Source organism: Acinonyx jubatus, chromosome B3 (genome assembly GCF_027475565.1).
Source record: "Acinonyx jubatus isolate Ajub_Pintada_27869175 chromosome B3, VMU_Ajub_asm_v1.0, whole genome shotgun sequence".
Taxonomy (NCBI): domain Eukaryota; kingdom Metazoa; phylum Chordata; class Mammalia; order Carnivora; family Felidae; genus Acinonyx; species Acinonyx jubatus.
The window spans coordinates 84,891,195-84,912,785 of NC_069386.1; the positions used below are offsets into that span (position 1 = coordinate 84,891,195).

The window sequence follows — 21,591 nt, forward strand, 5'->3', positions numbered from 1 at the left end:
GAATTTCTATAAAATGTTTAATTGCCTCCTCTGAATTTTAGTACTGCCTTCATGGCACTATCAGTTTCAGACCAGCACTAGCCCCTTGGATCACACACTCCAATTGGATAACAGAAACTTCAAAAATTGAAAGGATTGTTTAGTGGATTAGTGGCCTGGAAATGACAGTTAAGAAGCAGAAAAATGCAAATCCCTGCTTCCCACCTCTGAAGTAATAGTATGTGAAAGAATGAATACACTCTACTAAAGAGGGTTCACAGAGACACATCACTGGAAGTAAGGTGGTTTTTATATTGAGCTGAAAAAATAAAGGGATTAAGTTTAAGATTGTATAGAAGTATCTTGGTAATGAAAAGATACCTCCAAAGGCCACAGATGACGAAAGTATAAGGAGGGTAGATAAGAGAAAGAGCTAAGCCAACAGAAAATTAGAGTTTTCATTGATTTGAGTGAGTTGAATATAGTAGACCATTCTTCACTGAGATTGTTCTCCAGTTAATCACTGCATTTGGATAATGTTCTTGACCTTACCAATACATGTCATTAAAACAATTACAAGAACGTTTAGGAATTAAAAAAAAAAAAAAAAAAGGTATAAATTATAGACTTCATTGAACAACGAGGAAGTGTCCTGAGAATTGTCCCAAGTTTCCAAAGCTTTTGTGACAATATTCAATAAATCAGTCCACAAGTATTTACTGGTTTCCTATGAAGAACACTTGTTATCATATTTACATATTCAAGGTGATTAAAGCCTTATCTTTCAAAGAATATTAAACTTGTTGATACTTTTATTTGTCATACTTTTTAAAAATTTTTCTCCTATTTTAATCTTGGAAATTGGAGTGGCTTCTGTTAGGATTTTAAAATGTTTGAGCAACACATTTTATAAGAATATTAAGAATGAACCCGTAAGTAACTGACAGCTCTAGTGAGATTACAACATTTATAATAGCAAACAAACAAAAGTTTGCAAGCCAAGAAGAGGCATCTGTAATTCTAGGAACGCAATAACTGAAAAAGAGCTTAATAAACTATTAAAATGTGGCTATCATCCAGTGACTACTATTTCCTGATCTCTACTTTGTGATTTGCAATAGTATAAGACGCATCTCTGTCCTTTTGTGCAATAACTGCCAACTTAACATTTAGGTTATACTGTTGTTTGTTTATGGATTTTGAGAAAATCCATTGAGGTTTACTTAAGAACCAACTCATTACAATGGTATTATTTACCGAATTTTGTTTTCCTGACTATTAGCTAACTACAGGGTTCAGCATTACAAGGTTATAACTGTACAAAAAGGATCAAAATACCATATCCTAGCTGTGGCATTAGCTAGAGAAGTAAAGTCATCATCTTAGACATAAATGTCTCTATAGAACTGAAGAGATTAAAGAAACTAAGCTTAGATCAGACTTCTTTTATGTAGTAATTTTATAATTATATTAATTAGTTATAAAATATAGATTTTAATTACTTCCCAGTTATTCATTTTAAACTACAGAAATACAATACTTTTCCAAAATAATTAATATCAAAGCAAAAATTTAGGACAGTTATAGAAATATTGAAATTGAAGAGGGAGTGTTTTTTTAATTTTATTTAAAAAAGTTTTAACATTTTATTAAAACTTTTTTTTTTAATGTTTATTCATCTTTGAGAGAGAGAGACAAAGCATGAGCAGGGGAGGGGCAGAGAGAGGGAGACAAAGAATCCAAACAGGCTACAGGTTCTAAGCTGTCAGCATAGAGCCCAACATAAGGCTCAAACCCACGAACCATGAAATCATGACCTAAGTAGAAGTCGGATGCTTAACTAACTGAGCCACCCAGGTGCCCCAACGTTTTATTTACTTTTGAGTGAGAAAGTAATAGAGTACAAATGTGGGAGGGGCATAGTCATCTCTCTATGCCCAGCAGGCTCCAGACTCTGACCTGTCAGCACAGAGCCAGATGCAGGGCTCAAACTCACAAACCACAGGATCATGACCTGAGCCGAAATTGAGCACTTAACTGACTGAGCCACCCAGGTGCCCCTGAAGATGAAGTGTTCTTAATGAATTGCAACTTTTAATTAAACTAATAAAATTATATGATCTCAAATCTATTTAAGATTTTAGGTCACCATCCTGATCATCTGGAAACTACCAATCAAGTATTCTTAAATTTTATACAAACATATTTCTAATTCAACTTCAGTTATACATTAGATATCAGATATTAATAACATTTTGTGTTTAGATTGCCATTTTCTTCTTGTTAGGCCCTAGTGGATTGAGATCCTGAGAAGATGTGGGCATGGTGAAAAGATTTCCTCTCTCCAGGACAGTAACTACTACTGAAATCAAGGAACTATGGTGGCTTTTATCTTTTATTTTGGGCCCTACTTCATTTTTTTGGTAATCTGCTTAAATTACTTCCTTGGATTTATCATCCTACCCTTCCCTTTTTTTACTCCCAGATCAAGGCGCCATAATACATAGCCAGAGAATTAGCTGCGAATGCTAGGAAAGAGAGATCACAGAGGGGTATGTTGAGTGGCCAAGTGGTAAGTTAGTGCTGGCCTTCTTTTGTGTTCAGGGAAGTGTTAGTTACATTTAAAGGGCTAAAATGGAACAAACATCTGCAATATATTGATTTTTTTTAAACTCCTTTAGTTCCTATTGCCAGCTCAAATCATAGGAATGATTTCTAAATGTGTTCTAAATAAAATCTGAAAATGGTGATTTAATAACTCTTTTCTTTGGTAGACTAACTACATTTGGTAAGTTAGCAGTCTTTACTAACTCTTTTTCAGACTAACTACATTTAGTAGGTTAGCAATTTCTAGCAATTTGTTAGATGTTATATAATTAAAGACTTACTAATTTACTTTTAATTTTCTCAAATTTAGTAATTATTATCATTAGCATATTGTGGTATACCCTGGAGGAAAATTTCACTGCTAAGGAAGTGTTTAGGAATTTGTGTACATAATTCCATTTCCTACTAACTATTCTAGGAATTCAGATTTACAGATACTAGAAAAGATATATTGAAAGTTATAGGAAATTGGAAAAGAGTGTTAAGTCAGCTTGAAACAAATGAAATTTACCATTCAGTTTCTGTATTGCAACAACTTTTCTCTCAATAGGAAAAATTGCTTTTGTTCTCTTGAAAAATGATAGAGGCTTCTTGCCAGTATAATTATTACCAATCTTGCCATGCTTCAAAAAACAATTGGAAAAAAATGTAGGAACAACAGGTTGCACAAGAATGCACAGAGTGAACTCGATGATTCCCCTGGCATTATGTCTAAAGTCACCCTTCCTGACTCAGGAAGATAGAGCCCAACCAAACACAACAGTGGTCTTGCTACAGTAAAGAAAAAGAAATTTAAGTCTAAGTATTTGATCTAAGTATTAAGTCTAAGTATTACCTGAAATTTGCAGATGTTATTAAATGAGTGGTAACTGTGCATATGTTAGGTATCTTACCATGGACCATCCACAATATGTAGCGTACAACTAGAAGCAGGAAATCCTAGAATCAGGAAAATGTGAGGCACATTCTAGAGAAAATGTAGTCAATAGAAACAAATCTCGAGACATTAATATGTCAGAAATTGGAAAGTGTTTAAAGTATACATATTATATTTCTTCAGAGACTGAAAGGAAAGATGATCCTAATGAGTGAACTGATGGGAAATATCAGCAAGGAAACCAAGTCTAGGAAGAACCTAATTGTAAAACTAAAATTGCAACATCTGAAGTGAAAAACTCAGTGGACAAACTGACCAGTTCAGAGACTGTACAATAAAAGATTAGTGAACGTGAAGACGGATCAGTAGGAATTACCCAACCTGAAGTAAAGAGAAAAAAATGAAAGTAAAAGAACACAACCTTGATGATCTGTGGGACAACATCAATCAGTCTAACAAGTGTGCCACAGAAATCCCTAAAGAAGAGAGAAAAAGTGAGTCAGAATAAATATTTGAAAAAAGAATTTCTGAAGATATTTCAAATTTGGTAAAAACAGTCTTCTAGATCAAGAAGCTCAGTGGACACCAAGAAAAATAAATACAAAGAAAATTTTACCTAGGCTCATCAGAATCAAACTGATGAAAACCTATTTAAAAGAGAAAATCTTGAAAGCAGCCTCAAGGATGGGCACTGATACATACATGGAACATTCCTGAAAATGATGGCTGACTTCTTATCAGAAATAATGAGAGTAAGGAGACAATGGCCATAACCTTTAAAGAAGTGAAATGAAAAGACAAAACCAAAAACTGTCAACCCAGAAGTATATATATAGTGAAAATATCCTTCAAAAATCAAGTAAAACCATGTAAAACGTAGCAGAACTATTTTACAGAAAAGTGAAAGATCAGAGAATTGAACTCCAGTATAACAAGATCTAGAATATCTAAATATTTAGAAATTGAATAGTGCCCTTTAAGAAAAAAATCCAAGAGTGAAAGTAGAGAAAAGTGAGTTAGAAAAATACTACAAATTTAAAATTATGAGATAATACATATCAAAATTTGCGAGATGTAGCTAAAGCAGTCTTCCAGAGAAATTATATAGCTTTAAATATTTATGTTAAGAAGAAGAAACATCCACAATCAGTGATTTAAGTTTCCATCTTAAAGATTAAAAAGATAAGCAAACTAAATAAACACAAAGTAACTAAGTATAAAGAACAAAAATAAAATGTAAAAGAAATATGAAAGAAAGACAACAGAGAAAAGTAAGCCAAAGTGACTTTTTTCTGAAGATTAGTCAAATGTATACGCCCTAGTAACAGTGAGCAAGGAAATGTGTCAGAGAAAGACAAATGCGATATGATTTTGCTCATATGTGGAATTTAAGGAACAACTGAGCATAGGGGGAAAAGAGAGAGGCAAACCAAGAAACAGACTCTTAACTATAGAAAACAAACTGAATATTACTAAAGGGGAAGCAGATGGGGGGATGGATTAAATAGGTGATGGGGATTAACGAGTGCACTTGTGATGATCACCAGGTGTTGTATGGAAGTATTAAATCACTAAATTGTAGATCTGACACTAATATTACACTGTATGTTAGTTAACTAACTGGAATTTAAATAAAAACTTAAAAAACTGAAAAAGAAAACTCAGATTTGTAGTATCAAGAATGAATGGAAGGATATAAGTACAAATTCTACATTTATGAAAGGGTACAGTATTATGGAGAATTTCATGGTAATGAATTTGATGACTTATATGAAATGGACAAAGAAGTTGAGAAACAATTTACCAAAATTAGTTATTCACTATTTCAATTTCTTGTGTAAGTTTTACTAAGTTGTGTTTTTCCAGATTTGTCCATTTCATCTAGGTTATAAAACTTTTAGGGGTGCCTGGGTGGCTCAGTTGGTTGAGCGTATGACTTCGGCTCAAATCATGATCTCATGGTTTGTGAGTTTGAGCCTTGTGTCAGGCTCTGTGCTGACAGCTCAGCCTGCAGCCTGCTTTAGTTTCTGTGTCTTCCTCTCTCTCTGCCCCTCCCACACTCACACTCTGTCTCTCTCAGTCTCAAAAATAAATAAACATTAAAAAAAAATTTTTTAAAGACTTTTAGAAAAATTGACAACCCAATTTTGAAATTTCATGGAAATATAAATGACCTAGAGTACTCAAAAAAGTATTGTAAAAATAGGAATTTGAAGCATTCATACTACCTGATTTCAAGACTTATTACTCAAATAAGTCTTGAAGTCTTGTAGTTATTATTCAAAAACTACAATAATATGTCTTGTGCATATACAAATCAATGGGACAGTGTAGACAGCCCAGAAATAGAACTACTCATATATAATCATTTATTTATTTTTGCATTTTAATAGCTTTATTGAGATGTTTATGCTATTCACACATTTAGTGTATGATTCAGTATTTTTTATTGTATTTACAGAGTTGTGTATTCCCGCAATTTTAGAATATTTTAATCCCAAAAGAAACCCTGTACACACCCCCCAATACCCCTCCCCTAGCCCTAGGCAACCAGTAATCTGCTATCTGTCCCTATAGATTTGCCTATTCTTTTATATAGGGGAATCATACAATGTGTTTTTTGTGTGACTAGCCTCTTTCACTTTACATAATGCATTTAAAGTTCGTCCATGTGGTAACATGTATTAGTATTTTTTTGCCAAATTATACTTTTTAAATTGCCAAATAATATTTGTATGGATATACCACATTTTGTTTAACCATTGATCAGTTCATGGACATTTGAGTTGTTTCTATTTTGTGTTTATTGTGAATAATGATACCGTGAACATCCTTTTACAAATTTAGTGTGGATATATATTTGCTTTTTCTTTTGGGTGTATACCTGGCAATAGCATTTTTAGATCATATGGTAACAATGTCTGACATTTTGGTGAGCTACCATTTTGTCTTTTTGTTACTGGTTTATTTCACTTAGCATAATGTCATCAATGTACAGTGTGTCAGAATTTCCTTCCATTTTAAGGCTAAATAATATTCCATTGTGTATATATACCACATTGTGTTTACTAATCAATCAGTGGATATTTGGGTTAGCTCTACCTGTGGTTATAGCGAAAAATGCTGCTAGGAACATGGGTGAAGAAACATTCTGAGATCCAGCTTTCAGCGCTTCTAAGTATATACCCAGAAGTGGAATTGCTGTATTGTGTGATTATTCTGTTTTTCCTTTTTTGAGGAACCGCAACACTGTTATCCACAACTATGCCATTTTATATACTCAGGAGCAGTACACAAGTCTGCCAATGTCTCCATATCCTCAGCAACACCTGTTATTTTCTGTTTATTTTATAATAGCTATTATAATGGGTGTGAGATAGTGTATTATTGTGGTATTTGTTTGTAATGATTACTGAGGGTAGACATCTTTACATATGTTTATTGGCCATCTGTATGTCTTCTTTGGAGAAATGTCTACTCATATTCTTTGCCTATTTATTAGTAAGATGTATTTTTTTGTTTTTGTGTTATAGGAGTTCTTTATATATTCTATATATTAACCATTTATTAGATGTATGATTTACTAATATTTTCATCTGTTCTATGTGGTGCCTTTTCATTCTTTTGATTGTGTTCTTTGATGTACAAACATTTTGAATTTTGATGTAGTCGAGTTTATCTATTTTGTCTTTTGTTGCCTGTGTTTTTGGTGTCATATCCAGGAAATCATTGCCAAACCAATGTCATGAAGCTTTTCCCTTATCTTTTTGGCTAAGAGTTGTATAATTTTAGCTCATACATTATTTAGATATTTGAGGCATTTTGCATTAATTTTTGTATATGCTGCAAAGTAAGTGTTCAACTTTATTATCTTGCATGTGGAAAACTAATCTTCCCAATACCATTTCTTGAAAACACTGTCCTCCACCGAACGGTCGTAACCCTTATAAGAAATTATTTGACCATATTTACAAGAGTTTATATTCCTGAGCTTTCTATTCCGTGGTTTACATGTCTGTCTTTATGCCAGTACTATACTCTTCTGATTATTGTAGCTTTGTATAAGTTTTGAAATCAGCATATGTAAAAACTGTATATGTCATGTTTTATTGGTGATTGGTGAATTGACCCTTATATCATTATAAAGTGTCCTTCTTTGTAACAGCTTTTGACTTAAAGTCTATTTGCCTGATACTATTAATAGCAACTCCTGTTCTTTTTTTGGCTACTGCTTGCATGAAATATCTTTTTTCCATCTTTTCAGTTTAAGCCATTGCGTGTCCTTAGATTTAAATTGAGTCTATAGCAGACCATACATCCTGTTGGGGTTTTGTTGTTGTTGTTGTTGTTGTTGTTGTATCCATTCTGTCCTTTGAAGAATTTAATACAGTTACATTTAAAGTAATTACTGATAGAGAAGGACTTCCTGTTGGTCTTTTGTTCATTGTTCTCTATGTGATTTGCAGTTTCTTCAATCTATGCTTCCTCCCTACTGACTTCCTTTGTTTTCAGTTGATATTTCTATAGTGATGTGCTTTCATTCCCTCTCATTTCCTTTTGTGTATAATTCTGTAGATATTTTTGTGGTTTGCCATGGTATGGCATAAAATATCCTAAAACTTATAGCAATTTATTTTAAAGTGATAACTTCAATCACATAACAATTATACTCTTTTACATCTCTGCCTCCCCAATTTATGTTGTCACAAATTATATTTTTACATATCATACACTCATTAACATAGATTTATAATTATTTTTATGCTTTTGTCTTTAAATTCTATACAAAAATAAATAGTAGGTTTATAAACCAAAAATTACAATAATACTAATGTTTATATTTGTCCATATATTTACCTTTAGTGGCGAACTTTATAATTTCATATGGCTTTTTATTTACTGTCTAGTGTCCTTTCATTTCATCTTGAAGGACTCCTTTTAGCATTTCTTGTTAGGGCAGGTTTAATGTTAAGGAACTCCCTCAGTTTTTGTTTATCTGAGAATGTCTTAATGTCGTCCTCATTTTTGAAGGACGTTTTTGCTAGATATAGAGTTCTTATTTGACACAGTATTGGGCTTTTTTTCCATTCAGCAGTCTGCACATCCCACTGCTTTCTGGCCTGCAAGGTTTCTCCTGAGAAATCTGCTAGTAATTTTATTAAGGGTCCCTTCTGCATGAAAAGTTCTTTTTCTCTTGATGCTTCCAAGATTCTCTTTGTTTTTGACTTTCAATGGCTTGATTATAATGTATCTTAGTACGAGTCTCTCTAGATTTATCCTACTTGGAGTTGAGTTTCTGGTATTTTTATATCCTATATTTTCTCAAATTTGGGAAATTTTCAGCCATTATTTTTTCAAATGAACTCTTTGCCCCCTTTCTCTCCCTCTTCACTTTCTTTGAATCCCCTAATAAGTCCACTTGATGGGACTGTAAATCCCTTTGACTCTATTCACTTTTCTTTATTTTATTTTATTTTATTTTATTTTATTTTATTTTATTTTACTTTATCATCTTGTCTTGTCTTATCTTACTTTATTTTATTTTATTTTTTGCTCCTCAGACTCAGTAATTTCAAATTAACTTTAAGTTTACTGATAATTCTGCCTGTTTGAGTCTGCTGTTGAACCCCTCTAATGAATTTTTCAATGTAGATATTGTGTTTTTCAGTTCTAGATTGTCTGTTTTTTTTTAAATAATTGTGTTAATTTGTTGATATCCTCATTTTATTCATAGATTGCTGTCCTGATATTAATTTTATGTTCATGTTCTCCTCTACCTCATTGAGCATACTTAAGACAGCCATTTAAAGTCTCTATTCAGTAAGTTTGATTCACTTTGTTCCTTCAAATAGGCCATGATTCCCTCTTTCTTTGTATGCCTTCTCATTTTTTTTATTGTTGGAAATTGGGCATTTGAACAAATATCCACATCTCCCAGTCTTTATGGACTGACTCTATACAGGAGACTTTGACTAATGAGAGTAGTGTGATGGCTCAAGTTCTTCTTGGGCCTTTTCTAGACATGCATCTTCCCTGGGCCTATGTATGCCTTTTTCCCAGTTCTTCCCTTTACTTGGCTGCTCTAAATGTCCTAATTTCCCTTTGAGTCTCATACTTGCTTCTTTGCAGGTCCTTGGATATCTGTTGTAGTCTTCTGCTAATAATTTTTTGACTGCAGACACCTAAAGCTCTACATTTATTCTATAGTACTTATTCATCACGGTATCCACTGTTGCTTTCAGCAACTTCCAACCTGATATCCAAACTATGCCATTCTTCCCATCAGTACTCCACAATCAGACAAGGCAGAAACAAGTCCCTTGGACCACCTGTAGACAAGCCAGAATGTTGGAAAAAAAGTCCCACTTTTTTGTCTTATCCAAAGAAGGAACTGGGAATTGGACAGCCTGCTTGCAACTGACATCTCTGTGGTGTGCCAGGGGGGACAGTCCAGGAGGGGCAAGTAAAAATGCCACAAAATCTCCTACTAATTTGAGAGTGTCTTTTTCTTGGCTGAGGGTTCATTTGGTTGCTGCTGATTCTTAACTGGTTTCTAGAATTCCCACAAAGCTTGGTTCATACGTTGCTTACTTTTTATTTCCACTGGGGAACTTGGGCCTGGAGCGTCATCCTACACCCTTTTGCAGAGGTCACTGTCATTGTGACTTTGATTTGTTTTTCCCTAATGACTGATGATGTTGTCTTGTCTGTTTTTGTGTTTATTAGCCATTGTATATGTTCTTTAGAGAAATGTTTCTGTTCTGATCCTTTGCCCATTATTTATGTGATTATTCTTTGTGTTACTGAGTTGTAAGAGTTTTTTTATATATCATACATACAAACTATTTACCACATATATTATGTGTAAATTTTTTCACGTTCTTAACGATATCATATGGGGCGCAAAAGTTTTTTTTTTATTGTGAAGTTCATTTTATACTTTTTGTCACTTGAAGGCTTAGAAGGTTATGCTTAATATAGTGTCACTAAGATTTACTCCTAAATTTTTTATCCTAAGATAAATTACTCCTAAGGTGTTTTCTCCTAAGATTTTTATGGTTTTGGCTTTTACAGTTAGTTTTGTGATCATTTTTAAATTAATTTTTCTGTATGTCTTAAGCAAGTTGTCTAAGTTCATTCTTTTGCTTGTGGGGCTCACTTGATTTTAGACCAGGGCATCAGTTTAGTCCATTGAGGAAAGATAAGACAGCAAATAGTGGTGCAACAGCTGGGTATCAGTTCGGAACTAAAAGGAGTCTTGACTCTCCATGCTGTAATCAAAATTAAAGTCAAGGAGGATTGTAGACCTAAGCAAGAAAGCTAAAACTTGAGGAAAATATCTTTATTACACTGAGTGAGGGGAGCATTTCAGAAAGGACAGAAATAGCTCTAACCATAATGCAAAAATTGATAAATGTGCCTTTAACAACATTAAGGCTATCATCAAAGGCCAACTTTAAGAAAATGAAAAGATAAGCCACAGCATGGGAGAAAATATTTGCAGTTCATGTATCTGACACAGACTTAAATATTAAGTATGTTTAAATAATTCCCTCAAATAGATCATAAGATAAACAGTCTCCCCTAAAAATGGGCAGAAAATTCATAATGTCCAATGAACACATGGAAAGATTATAATTTGTGAACAGGGAAACAAATTTAAATGTGATACTACATCACATGAATTATGGCATCTGAAATTTAAAAGACAGACACAACAGTTATTGGTGAGGTTGTCAGCAACCAAAATTCTGATCCACTGCTAATGGGAGGAGAGGATGGTACAACCAGTTTTGAAAACTGCTTGGCAGTTTCTTATGTAGTGGAACAATATCTACTCTGTGACGTAACAATTCCATTTCTAGGTATTTAGCCAAGGAAAATGAAAATATATGTACATTGTAAGAGTTGATTAATAGTATGTATAGTAACCTTTATTCTGAAATAGAGATGCAAACTATGATTTTTCAGATGAAAAGCTTTTCATGAATGCAACTCACATAATAAACTTAAAGAATATTACAAAAATAATATTTTAATAACAGCATACTAAATAGATTCCTGCATACATGTGGATACCTTTAAGATAATTGTCATCTTTACTAATCCTTTTACTTTGTTGTTTAAAATGTTTCTTGGAGTGTCTGGGTGGCTCACTCAGTAAGCATCCGACTTTGGCTCAGGTCATGATCTCGCAGTTTGTGAGTTCAAACCCCATGTCAGGCTCTGTGCTGACAGCTCGGGGTCCTGGAGCCTGCTTCAGATTCTGTGTGTCCTTCTCTCTCTGCCCCTCCCTTGCTCACACTCTGTCTCTGTCTCTCTCTCAAAAATAAACATTAAGAAAAAAATAAAATGTTTCTTTAATCTTTTTTTAAATAACTCAATAGTTTAAAAGGACTAAAAATTACTGTGTTTGTTACTAAATCCCTAGTTATTTACTTTCTTATGGTGTTTTTGAAATGAATATATGTAATTAAGATATATATATGTACAAATTTGTAGAAATATGCCATTGTGTGGCATGTTGCCTGGTGGGTGCTTGTATCTTGTCTAATGGAGGCTCAGTGAATATTTACTGAATATATGTTTTTAAATGTGTTTTATGTGTGTGTGCATGTGTGTATACACACATATCAGCTATAGTACATGTGGCTTTAGAGTCTCATTCACGTAATTATTGTTTTTCTTTTTTAATCTTTGGTATTTTTAAACTTAATACCTCTGAGCATCGTATAAATATTGATTTAAACTGTTATTGATATTTTTCCGAGGCTTTAAAGAAACAAGTTACCCTTTGAATTTGAAAACTCTTTATTCCAAGTTATTGCAATGAAACAAAAGCATTCTAGTTACTGTTTTGAAATCTAAAATGAAGTGATTTTTAAAGATTGTTCTAAATTAAGAAGAATAAAAACTTATTTATATAGTCCTAAGTGCTTCCAAACATCTGCAGTTCAAAGTACATAATTCACATTGACACCAAAGTGTAGCGTCTGTTTTGACTGGAAGAGTCTGTTGTTATTTTTTGTCTGCAAAGGAAAGAATTGTATAGCATCCAAGTGGAGTGACGTTTGATTGTATGCAGTCAAAATGGTCCGTGACTGAAAGCAGATTGTACAGGAGAAACGGGAGCTGTTAAAAACTTATACGATATCAGAAAACTTTTTGTTAAAAACTTAAGGCATATTAATCTTTCGGAAAGAGCACATAGAGTAAAACAGTGTAAAACAATGTATTATCTGCTTGATCTAATTCTTCATTATTTACAACAGCAAGTAAAGGAAATTACTGCTGAAAACAGATCTTGTATTAAAAATGGGCCAAATCATTTTATGATAATTTTTATAAATTTTTATATTTTTTGTTTTTATAACAATTTTTATATTTTATATGTTTAGTTCACTCGCACTGTAGAATTGTTTGTTTATAGAGAAAATTTTAATCCTTTTTTTCTTATCAGTGAACCTACAGACCACAGAATCTCTGAGCCCCTGAGATATTTTTACCATGCTACAGCTGTCCATCTTTTTTTTATCTCTATCCCCCTCTCATTTATTCTTTCTCATGTTATTTTGAAGGAAATACCAGATATAATATCTTTTTATCTGTAACTTTTATTGTGTATTTCTTTTTTTCTTTTTTTAAGTGTATTCATGTTGAGAGAAAGAGAGAGTGAATGAGGAGAGGGGCGGAGAGAGAGGGAGAGAGAGGATCCCAGCAGGCTCTCCCAGAGCCCTCCACAGAGCTCAAACTCATGACCTGAGTTCGTGAAGATCATGACCTGATCTGAACTGTGAGATCATGACCTGAGCTGAAACTGAAAGTTGGACTCTTAACCAACTGAACCACCCAGGCGCTCCTTACATTGTGTATTTCTAAAAGATATGAACTGTTGCTTATAACCACAGTATCATTATCACAACAAGAATATTAACAAAGAGTATTGTGAAGCATCTGATCAGTTTTCAAATTCCAGGCATTCCATAAATATCATAACTTTCTTCTTTGTTTGAATCTGTATTTAATGAGAATTACACATTGCAAATGACTGAATTGACTCTTAACACTATTTTTAATTTATAGATTCCCTTTCTATCTCTTTTTGTCCTTGGAGTTTATTTTTTAAACACATTGAGTCCGTTTTCTTGTAGTTTCCCAGTTTATTGATTGCATCTCTGCAGTGTCATTTAATGTATTCCTCTCTTCTCTGTAAGTATCTATAGGCTTGATCAGATTTAGATTACTGTTTGTTACCAAGACTGCTTTACAGGTAGTTTTGTGTTTTATCTGGGAATACATGTTGGTTTGTGAAAGAACTACGTGAGTTATTAACAGGTCTCAGTGGTCTATTAATGATCTCAGTATATTAGTATCTCTTAGTTTATTAATGACTTCAAAATTGTGATATTCTAATACTCCTTTTTTTTTTTATTAGCTTTGATGCTTCCAAGTAAGAAATCTCCTAAGTCTCAATTTTTTCATTAGAACTTTTAAGAATATTAATATTTGGGGGGCGCCTGGGTGGCGCAGTCGGTTAAGCCTCCGACTTCAGCCAGGTCATGATCTCGAGGTCCGGGAGTTCGAGCCCCGCGTCGGGCTCTGGGCTGATGGCTCAGAGCCTGGAGCCTGTTTCCGATTCTGTGTCTCCCTCTCTCTCTGCCCCTACCCCGTTCATGCTCTGTCTCTCTCTGTCCCAAAAATAAAATAAAATGTTAAAAAAAAAAAAGAATATTAATATTTGGCAGAATATAATCAGGGAAAGTATTATTTTTAATTATGCTAGTTCAAAATGAAACTCTGAAACCATGGAAGATGTTATGTAATACTTGATCTAGCAACATGCATTTTCTCTAGAATTTGTCTTCTTTCTTTTCGTTCATTAAAGTAGGGAGGATCACTAAACAACTTGAAAGTGTAGTCCTTTAGGACACTTGCTAGTTTGAGTGGTCCCTGGGCCTTATCTTCTATCCCTCTTGTACTTCATGGCCATGAAAACTGAGCCCAAGTATGCAATGTGGATAAATGCCCTCAGGTCAACAGTAGCTTTATTGTTCTTAAGTTATACTTCTCTGTTTGACTACAGTGTTTCATATTTTGTGTATTATGTAAGTAGGAAAGAAGTCTCTATCCCTGGGTTATTTCTGATTTCCTACTTACTTCCTTACTTAAATAGGTGGTCAACTTGTGACCATGATTTCTCACTTTCTTCAAGCACACCCTTGACATTTCTACCTTTCCTCCTGTGTTCTTCCTCTTTTTCTTCATTCAACTTATAAAATCATGTTCCCCGAATAAGCCCAACTCAGATGTCATCAGCTCCATGAGACATTCTTTTATCCCATAGCCAAAATTATCTCCCCCACATTTGTAACCTCATAAGTCATAGTCATTCCGTTTAAGTACTTAATATGTAATAATTTTGTATTAAAATCAATTGAAAATGTAGAGGTTAATTCTAGTAAAGAATACTTCTGCTGGATTGTGATGCTCACTGCTATGTCTTACTCGTTTTCATGCCTCATGATTTGTGTCTTCACAAAACACATTTATGTTTTGGTTGCATTTATGAGCAAATATTTGAATTGTTACAGGCAAAATGGGACAGATATAAATCATGTGTAAATCATGTGTCCCTTCCAAATGAAGGCCAAATGATGTAATGTCACAAAGGTTTCACTCAAATCATTTTTAAAATGTGGTAAGTAATTTTTAAAAATCTTATTTATTTATTTTGAGAGAGAGAGTGAGTGGGGTAGGAGCAGAGAGAGAGAGAGAGAGCGAGAATCTCAAGCAGGCTCCATGCTGTCACACAGAGTCCAAAGTGGGGCTTGATCCCATGAACCATGAGATCATGAGATGAGCCGAAATCAAGAGTTGGATGCTTAACTGACTGAGCCACCCAGGCACCCTTAAAAACGTGGTAAGTGATTCAAGTTGTCACACAGCACATGTTGGAATATTCATGGCAACATGAAATGATCTGCCACTATATTATAGTTGACTATAATATAGTCAGCACTATATGTGCAGAACTTAATTTCAACAAAACTTTATCTGGTAAATTAAATTAATATTTTAAAAATATTGATTTTGTGATTATTTTACTTCATTTATAAATTATTTTGGTTTTATAGTTGTATTATATATGCATGAGGCATGTATATTCAATGTTGTATTGTAACGTCATTCTATAATTTAAGTCAATATCAGCAGTTTGGTATGACATTTCTTTTAAAAGGATTTGTGGGGCGCCTGGGTGGCTCAGTCAGTTAAGCATCACAACTCTTGATTTTGGTTAGGGTCATGATCTCACAGTTCATGGGATCAAAGCCCTGCTCTCTGCACTGATAGCACGGAGCCTGCTTGTAAATCTCTTCCTCTCTTTGCCCCTCTCCTGCTCACGTGCACATGTGTGCATGCACGCTCTCAAAATAAATACACAAACTTAAAAAAATAAAAAATATAAAAAGATTTGTATATTACTAAGGCTTGAAAAATACTGATATGGACTAAATATTATAGAGGTCAGAGGCAAAAAAATCAATGTTAGATGCCAAATTGGATTATGACTGTATCTTGATTATTTTGTAATAATGATTTTTAATTCATTAGGACAACTAGCCACTTGTCAACTAATCTAGAATTAACTTTGTATAGGTATTTACTTACTGGGTGTTACTTAAATATCCTAATTTTTTTAAGTTTAATTTTTTAGTAATGTCTACTTCCAGCATGGGGCTCAAAATCACAACCAAGAGTCCCATGTTCTATCCAACTGAGCTAGCCAGGCATCCCTTAAATATTCTAACTTACAAATAGATAAATTAAGGAGTGATTTTTTAACTTTTTTCCTGAAAGATGGCTTTAGTACTTTATTCCTTTAGCTAATCCCCCCATGTATCTTGATATGGTCCTGAATTACAGCACATCACTTTATAATTATTGTGTAAAATGTTCGATATGTTTATATGAAGATCTTGTATTCAAATGTCATAGTTCAATTATTTTTTAACATAGATGCCCGTTTATGCTTTTATTTATAATTTCTTTTTTTTACTTATATTCTCATATATTTCCTGTAGGTCAGAATGTCATTTCATGATTGTTATCACTTGTTTTACTTAAAAATAAGGTTTAGCCAAAATAGAAATGAAAGACATTTGTTTCCTTAGTTGTTTCCAAACCTATAGCACTATAGTTACTACTTTCTTCCTTACACAATTGTTTCCTTAGATATTTCTAAAAATCTGGAAAACCTCTTAATACGTATTTTATAATTGCTATTTTAAAAAATTTAATAAAAATACATACAGAATACCATTTTGAGGTTTACTTGGAACCCCATGTGATTTTTAGATGTTTTTATTCAACCAAGAGATACCTAATAAAAACCATTTGATCAATGAAGAAAATAATTTTAAATGTAGTTTGATCTTAATTTTATGAAAGCACAAAGTATTTTACTAACTCATGGTAATATTTAGATTAATAAAAGATAATTGCAATTGAATTGCCAGAGTACTATAAACAATATTATTTTGTTCTTATTCATCATTACTTTTAACTTACTATTCTTATTGCGAAAGATACCTTGTCTTTTAGTGATTGCAGTGGTATTATTTACATTAATTCATATGGCTTGTTTGAAAAAAAAATGCTATAACTCCTTTACTTAATGGGATTCTTCCCTTGTGGCAGTGCAAACGGCTAGAGCAGGAGCTTCATCATCTGAAAGAGCAGAACCAGACTTCAGCAAACAACATGAGACATCTGACTGCTGAAAACAATCAAGAACGTGCTCTGAAGGTAAATCTCTGTTCCTTCTTACAGGCAAATTAAGGTTGTAAGCCCTTGGTGCCAGCTTTCTGTGCTGCATATATCAGTTGTGTACATTTCTGCAGAAGTGAGCTGTGGTGTTTGCCAACAACCCCTTCTTTAAACACAGATACAGCACCCTTCTGTTACGGTATTATTTTATTTCGTGTTATGTGTACATGAAAACAACATATTTTCTGAATTTTGAGTGGTGGTATATTAGTACTTTGGGTTCATTCTGTTTCTGATTTTACAATATATTTTTACCTTTTGTAGTTAATAAAAAGTGACCACACTATAAAAGAAAAAAAATTAAACCATGAGCCTTTTCTTCACATCAATATTTATTACACTAATCTTGTAATATTATTAACTCACAGAAGTGACTCTCCCTGAAGGGTATGTGAATATATTTGGGAATTGAAATAGTACTTAAAATGTTACTTATTACAAAAAAAAAAAAAAAAGGAAGAAGATAGTGTACCAGAACTTGAAACAAGTGTACATTTCATGATAAGAGGTTCTGTTTCATTTTAGTATAGATCCAATAATCATGAAAATAGATCCAACATCGTTTTTATTCTACTATTTATATATTTTTCTCTTATTGTACTTATGACTTTCCATTCTCCTTTTTCATCTTTGTCCCAATTCCTAGCATAGTACCTATGACACAGTAGTGGTTCCTGCCCTCAAGGTGCTTACATTCTCATTAACTGCTTAAAAATAAAAACAAAACCACATCTATAGGAAACAGAAAAGATTCATCATTGTCATGATTGTGCAGTAAGAAAAATATGCTATCAAGAAAATTGTACTTTGTTTTCTTAAATTCTCTTTTTGCTACAGTTTGCAGGAGAGTATTACAGCATTAGCAGGATTAACTCACTAAGCCAGGATTATCTACCAAAATTAGAAAAATGGTGACATTTGAAAGTGGAAAATATTTTAGTCTGTCAAAAAGTGTGAAGTTTGGTTGAAGTCAGATTTTTCTGTAAATGTGTTTAACTTCATTTTGAAATTCTCAGTGAGTAATTAGGAGCCTATGATAACTTTGTTGTCATTGTTTAATGCACTTTCTCCTCTTTTCTCTCAAATTCATAGATAGACTAGAGCAATAAGGGGGAAAGAAAAGAAATTTAGATTCTTGATCATTTTTTAATTACCCCAAGGAATTTAAAATTATTTGAGTAAAATTTAGTATAATCATTTTTTCCAGTGTATACTTGCAAATCAAAAGAAGGATTGTTTTAAAGGCAGCTTACATTATATATGCCACTTTATTATCAGCATCAGGGGACAGACTTCATGTGCCATGTATGATATGTCTATTCTTATGTAAAACAGACCTAAAATTAAAATTCTAGTCTGTTAAGTACATAATAATACCATAGTCCTTCTTCTGGATTTTTTGTTGTGTATTTATGTTAAATTGAGGAGGGTACCTGTTGGGATGAGCACTGGGTGTTGTAGAGCAATTTGACAATAAATTTCATATAAAAAATAAATAAATATATAAAAATAAATTGAATTAAATGGCACCTGCTATCTGTGGAGAAAAAGAAATGTACATTTCTAAGAGGTTTTTAAAATTAGAAGGTAAGATATAGAACAAAAAACCCCTGGAAATTTAAACCCAAAAAAAACCCCTATAAAATAGAAATCTGTATAAATTATGGACTGTATAAAACAATATATAAACAAAGCTACGTTTGAATCCTTTTTTTAGTTATTTTATGCCAATTTTCTCATGAGAAACCTTGAATTTATTTTATATATCTGCTTTATTCTGAATCATTTTTTAAAATTATTCTTACCTTCTAGGGATTTTGTTCTGTTTTTGGTGCTTTGGGTGTTGCATTCTGTATCTTCAAGTTGCCATATAAGTTCTGAATAATAAGTTTATTATCAAGCTGTCTAATGAATCAGTTGTTGTGTACTTTCTCAGCAGTATGCCTATCTTTTATGGCACACTTACAATTATTTTTGTGTTTGTTAACTCATTCAATATTTAGTTCCTATGTAAATAAGCTTTAGGGAGAAATTTTTTAAAACAGTCACTGTCTCTAGGGACCTTCAGTCAGTCAATAATATTTCTAGTATTTTATTATAAAAAGTACTGTTATTGATATCAGTAAAAGGTAAATTTGATTAGGATGAGAGCTGAAAAATTTTTTTAATAAAAATTTTAATTGTGTAATGCTGAAATTCATAAAGGAAACAGTCCTAGTGATATGTTTGGGAAAAATCCAAGTTAATGGTCATACATTATATAGGACTTTCCAGTAGATTAAGGCAAATACATGATTATCATACAAAGAAATACTTTTTAATATTATAGTGCTGTTCAAATAATAAATCTTTGTTTATTCTAATAACCTGGGAATTCTTTCTAAATTAGTTCTGGTGGTAGAGGATAAAATTGGTTATTTGGTGATCATATAGATTATTTTTAAAGTAGCATGGGATTATACCAGCTAAATTTGCTAAGATGGAATTTCCCCCTAATTTTATAGCGTTTGCGGTTTTCCCTAATAACAAGTAAAACACACTGGTACATATGGGATGAAGGGCTAAATTTATACTGATACCAGTCTATAGCATAATAGTTAATTTAATAAAAGCTTATTTTCTCATTTAAAGTACATTTTATCCACTTACGTGAGGAAATTGGTTTCTTGAGGAACACAATTTTGGATATTTAATATTTTTAAATAAATTTAGATCAACCATAAATATGCAGACATCAAACTTATTGAGAAATTTCACGTATACTGCCTTCTTTTCCTCTTTCATTTTATTTATTTACCTTCTTTATCATATGTCTTTCACTTCCTACAATTGGACTTCTCCACTGTAGTTCCATTGAAAGCCATTCTTTCTTAGATTATAAATGACCTCTGGTGATTTAACCTGTGAAACTTATTCTTTATTCTACTCAGCATCCCAGTCAGTGTAACTAGAACACATTTCAATTTTGTTGGCCCTGCCCTTTGAAATACTTTCCTGTGGTTCTCTATTGCTGTATCATTTTTCTTCTTTGAATGGTGTTCTTTAGTTGGTGCCTCTTTTTCTACCTATTCCCAAGTTGTGCGATAAGTCCCTTATTATTCTTAAAAAAAAAAAATCTTTATTCATTTATTTTTTTTTTAGAGCAGTTGTAGATTGGCAGCAAAATTAAGCAGAGAGTGCAGAGTTCCCACATACCTCCTGCCTTCACACATGTAAATGCCCTCAGCATCCAGCTCCATATTTGTATGTTTGTTACAATCCATGAATCTACATCAGTTTTGCCCACAGTCCACAGTTTACATTAAGGGTCACTCTTAGTGCTGTACATTTTACAGATTTTAACAAAGGTACATTACATGTATCTACTGCTGCAGTATCATATAGAAGAGTTTCACTCTAGAAATCCTCTGTGTTCTACCTATTTATTTTTCTCTCCTCCCAATATCTGCCACCCATTAATCTTTTTATGGTCTCCATAGTTTTGCCTTTTCCAGAATGTCATTTAGTTGGAATCATACATTATGTATTCATTTAAACTTTCTCTATATTTTTTTGATGGCTTCATAGCTCATGTCTTTTTAGTGTTTAGTATTCCATTTTCTCGATGTACCACAGTTTATTTATCTACTCACCTACTGAAGGACATCTTGCTTGCTTCCAGAATTTGGCAACTTTGAATATGAAATGAAAATGAAGTACGAAAGTTTCTATAAACATCCATTTGCAGAATTGTTTGTGGACATAAAATTTTCAGCTCATATGGAGAAATACCAAGGACTCAATTGCTGGGTTGTATGATAAGAATGTTTAGTTTTGGAAGAAACTACCAAACTATCTTCCAGAGTAGCTGTACTATTTTTCATTCCTACCAGTAATGAATTTGATTTGTTTCTCCACTATCTCGCCAACATTTGCAGTTTCTTTTATTGTAGACTTGTTTCTTCTAATTTCATCCATTTCTACACTATCACCTGTTATGTATATCTTAATGACTATCTCGTCTGCCCTTACACTTGGATATCTTAATGTTTCCTTAACCACAACAAGTTTGAAAACAAATCCCTAATTTGACTCCCTAAGTCTTTTCTCCCCAGAAGGAAGTCAGGACCTGAGTCTAACACTATTGACTGTATGACTTAACATTTATTCCCAATCATATTCTCCTTTGTTTGTCTTTACTATAGAACCAGGAGAAGTTAAACACTTTCTCAGCCTTTCTTTTTGCTAATATGACATAAGAGGAATTCAACAGGGTAGGGAGAAGTTGGAGTGTCTCTGGAAAAGTTTTTGTTTCCTTCATG

General features: G+C 32.9%; 1 protein-coding gene across 7 annotated transcripts in view; it reads left to right on the top strand.

Annotated features, from left to right (window-relative positions):
- Positions 1-21,591, top strand: part of MIPOL1 (mirror-image polydactyly 1) — a 301,649-nt gene that overhangs the window by 123,914 nt on the left and 156,144 nt on the right. For all 7 annotated transcript variants that reach the window (XM_027065610.2, XM_015061575.3, XM_015061576.3 and 4 more), the window contains one exon: positions 17,162-17,269. In XM_027065610.2, the coding sequence (XP_026921411.2) occupies positions 17,162-17,269 (108 nt within the window). The remainder of the gene's footprint in view (positions 1-17,161; positions 17,270-21,591) is intronic.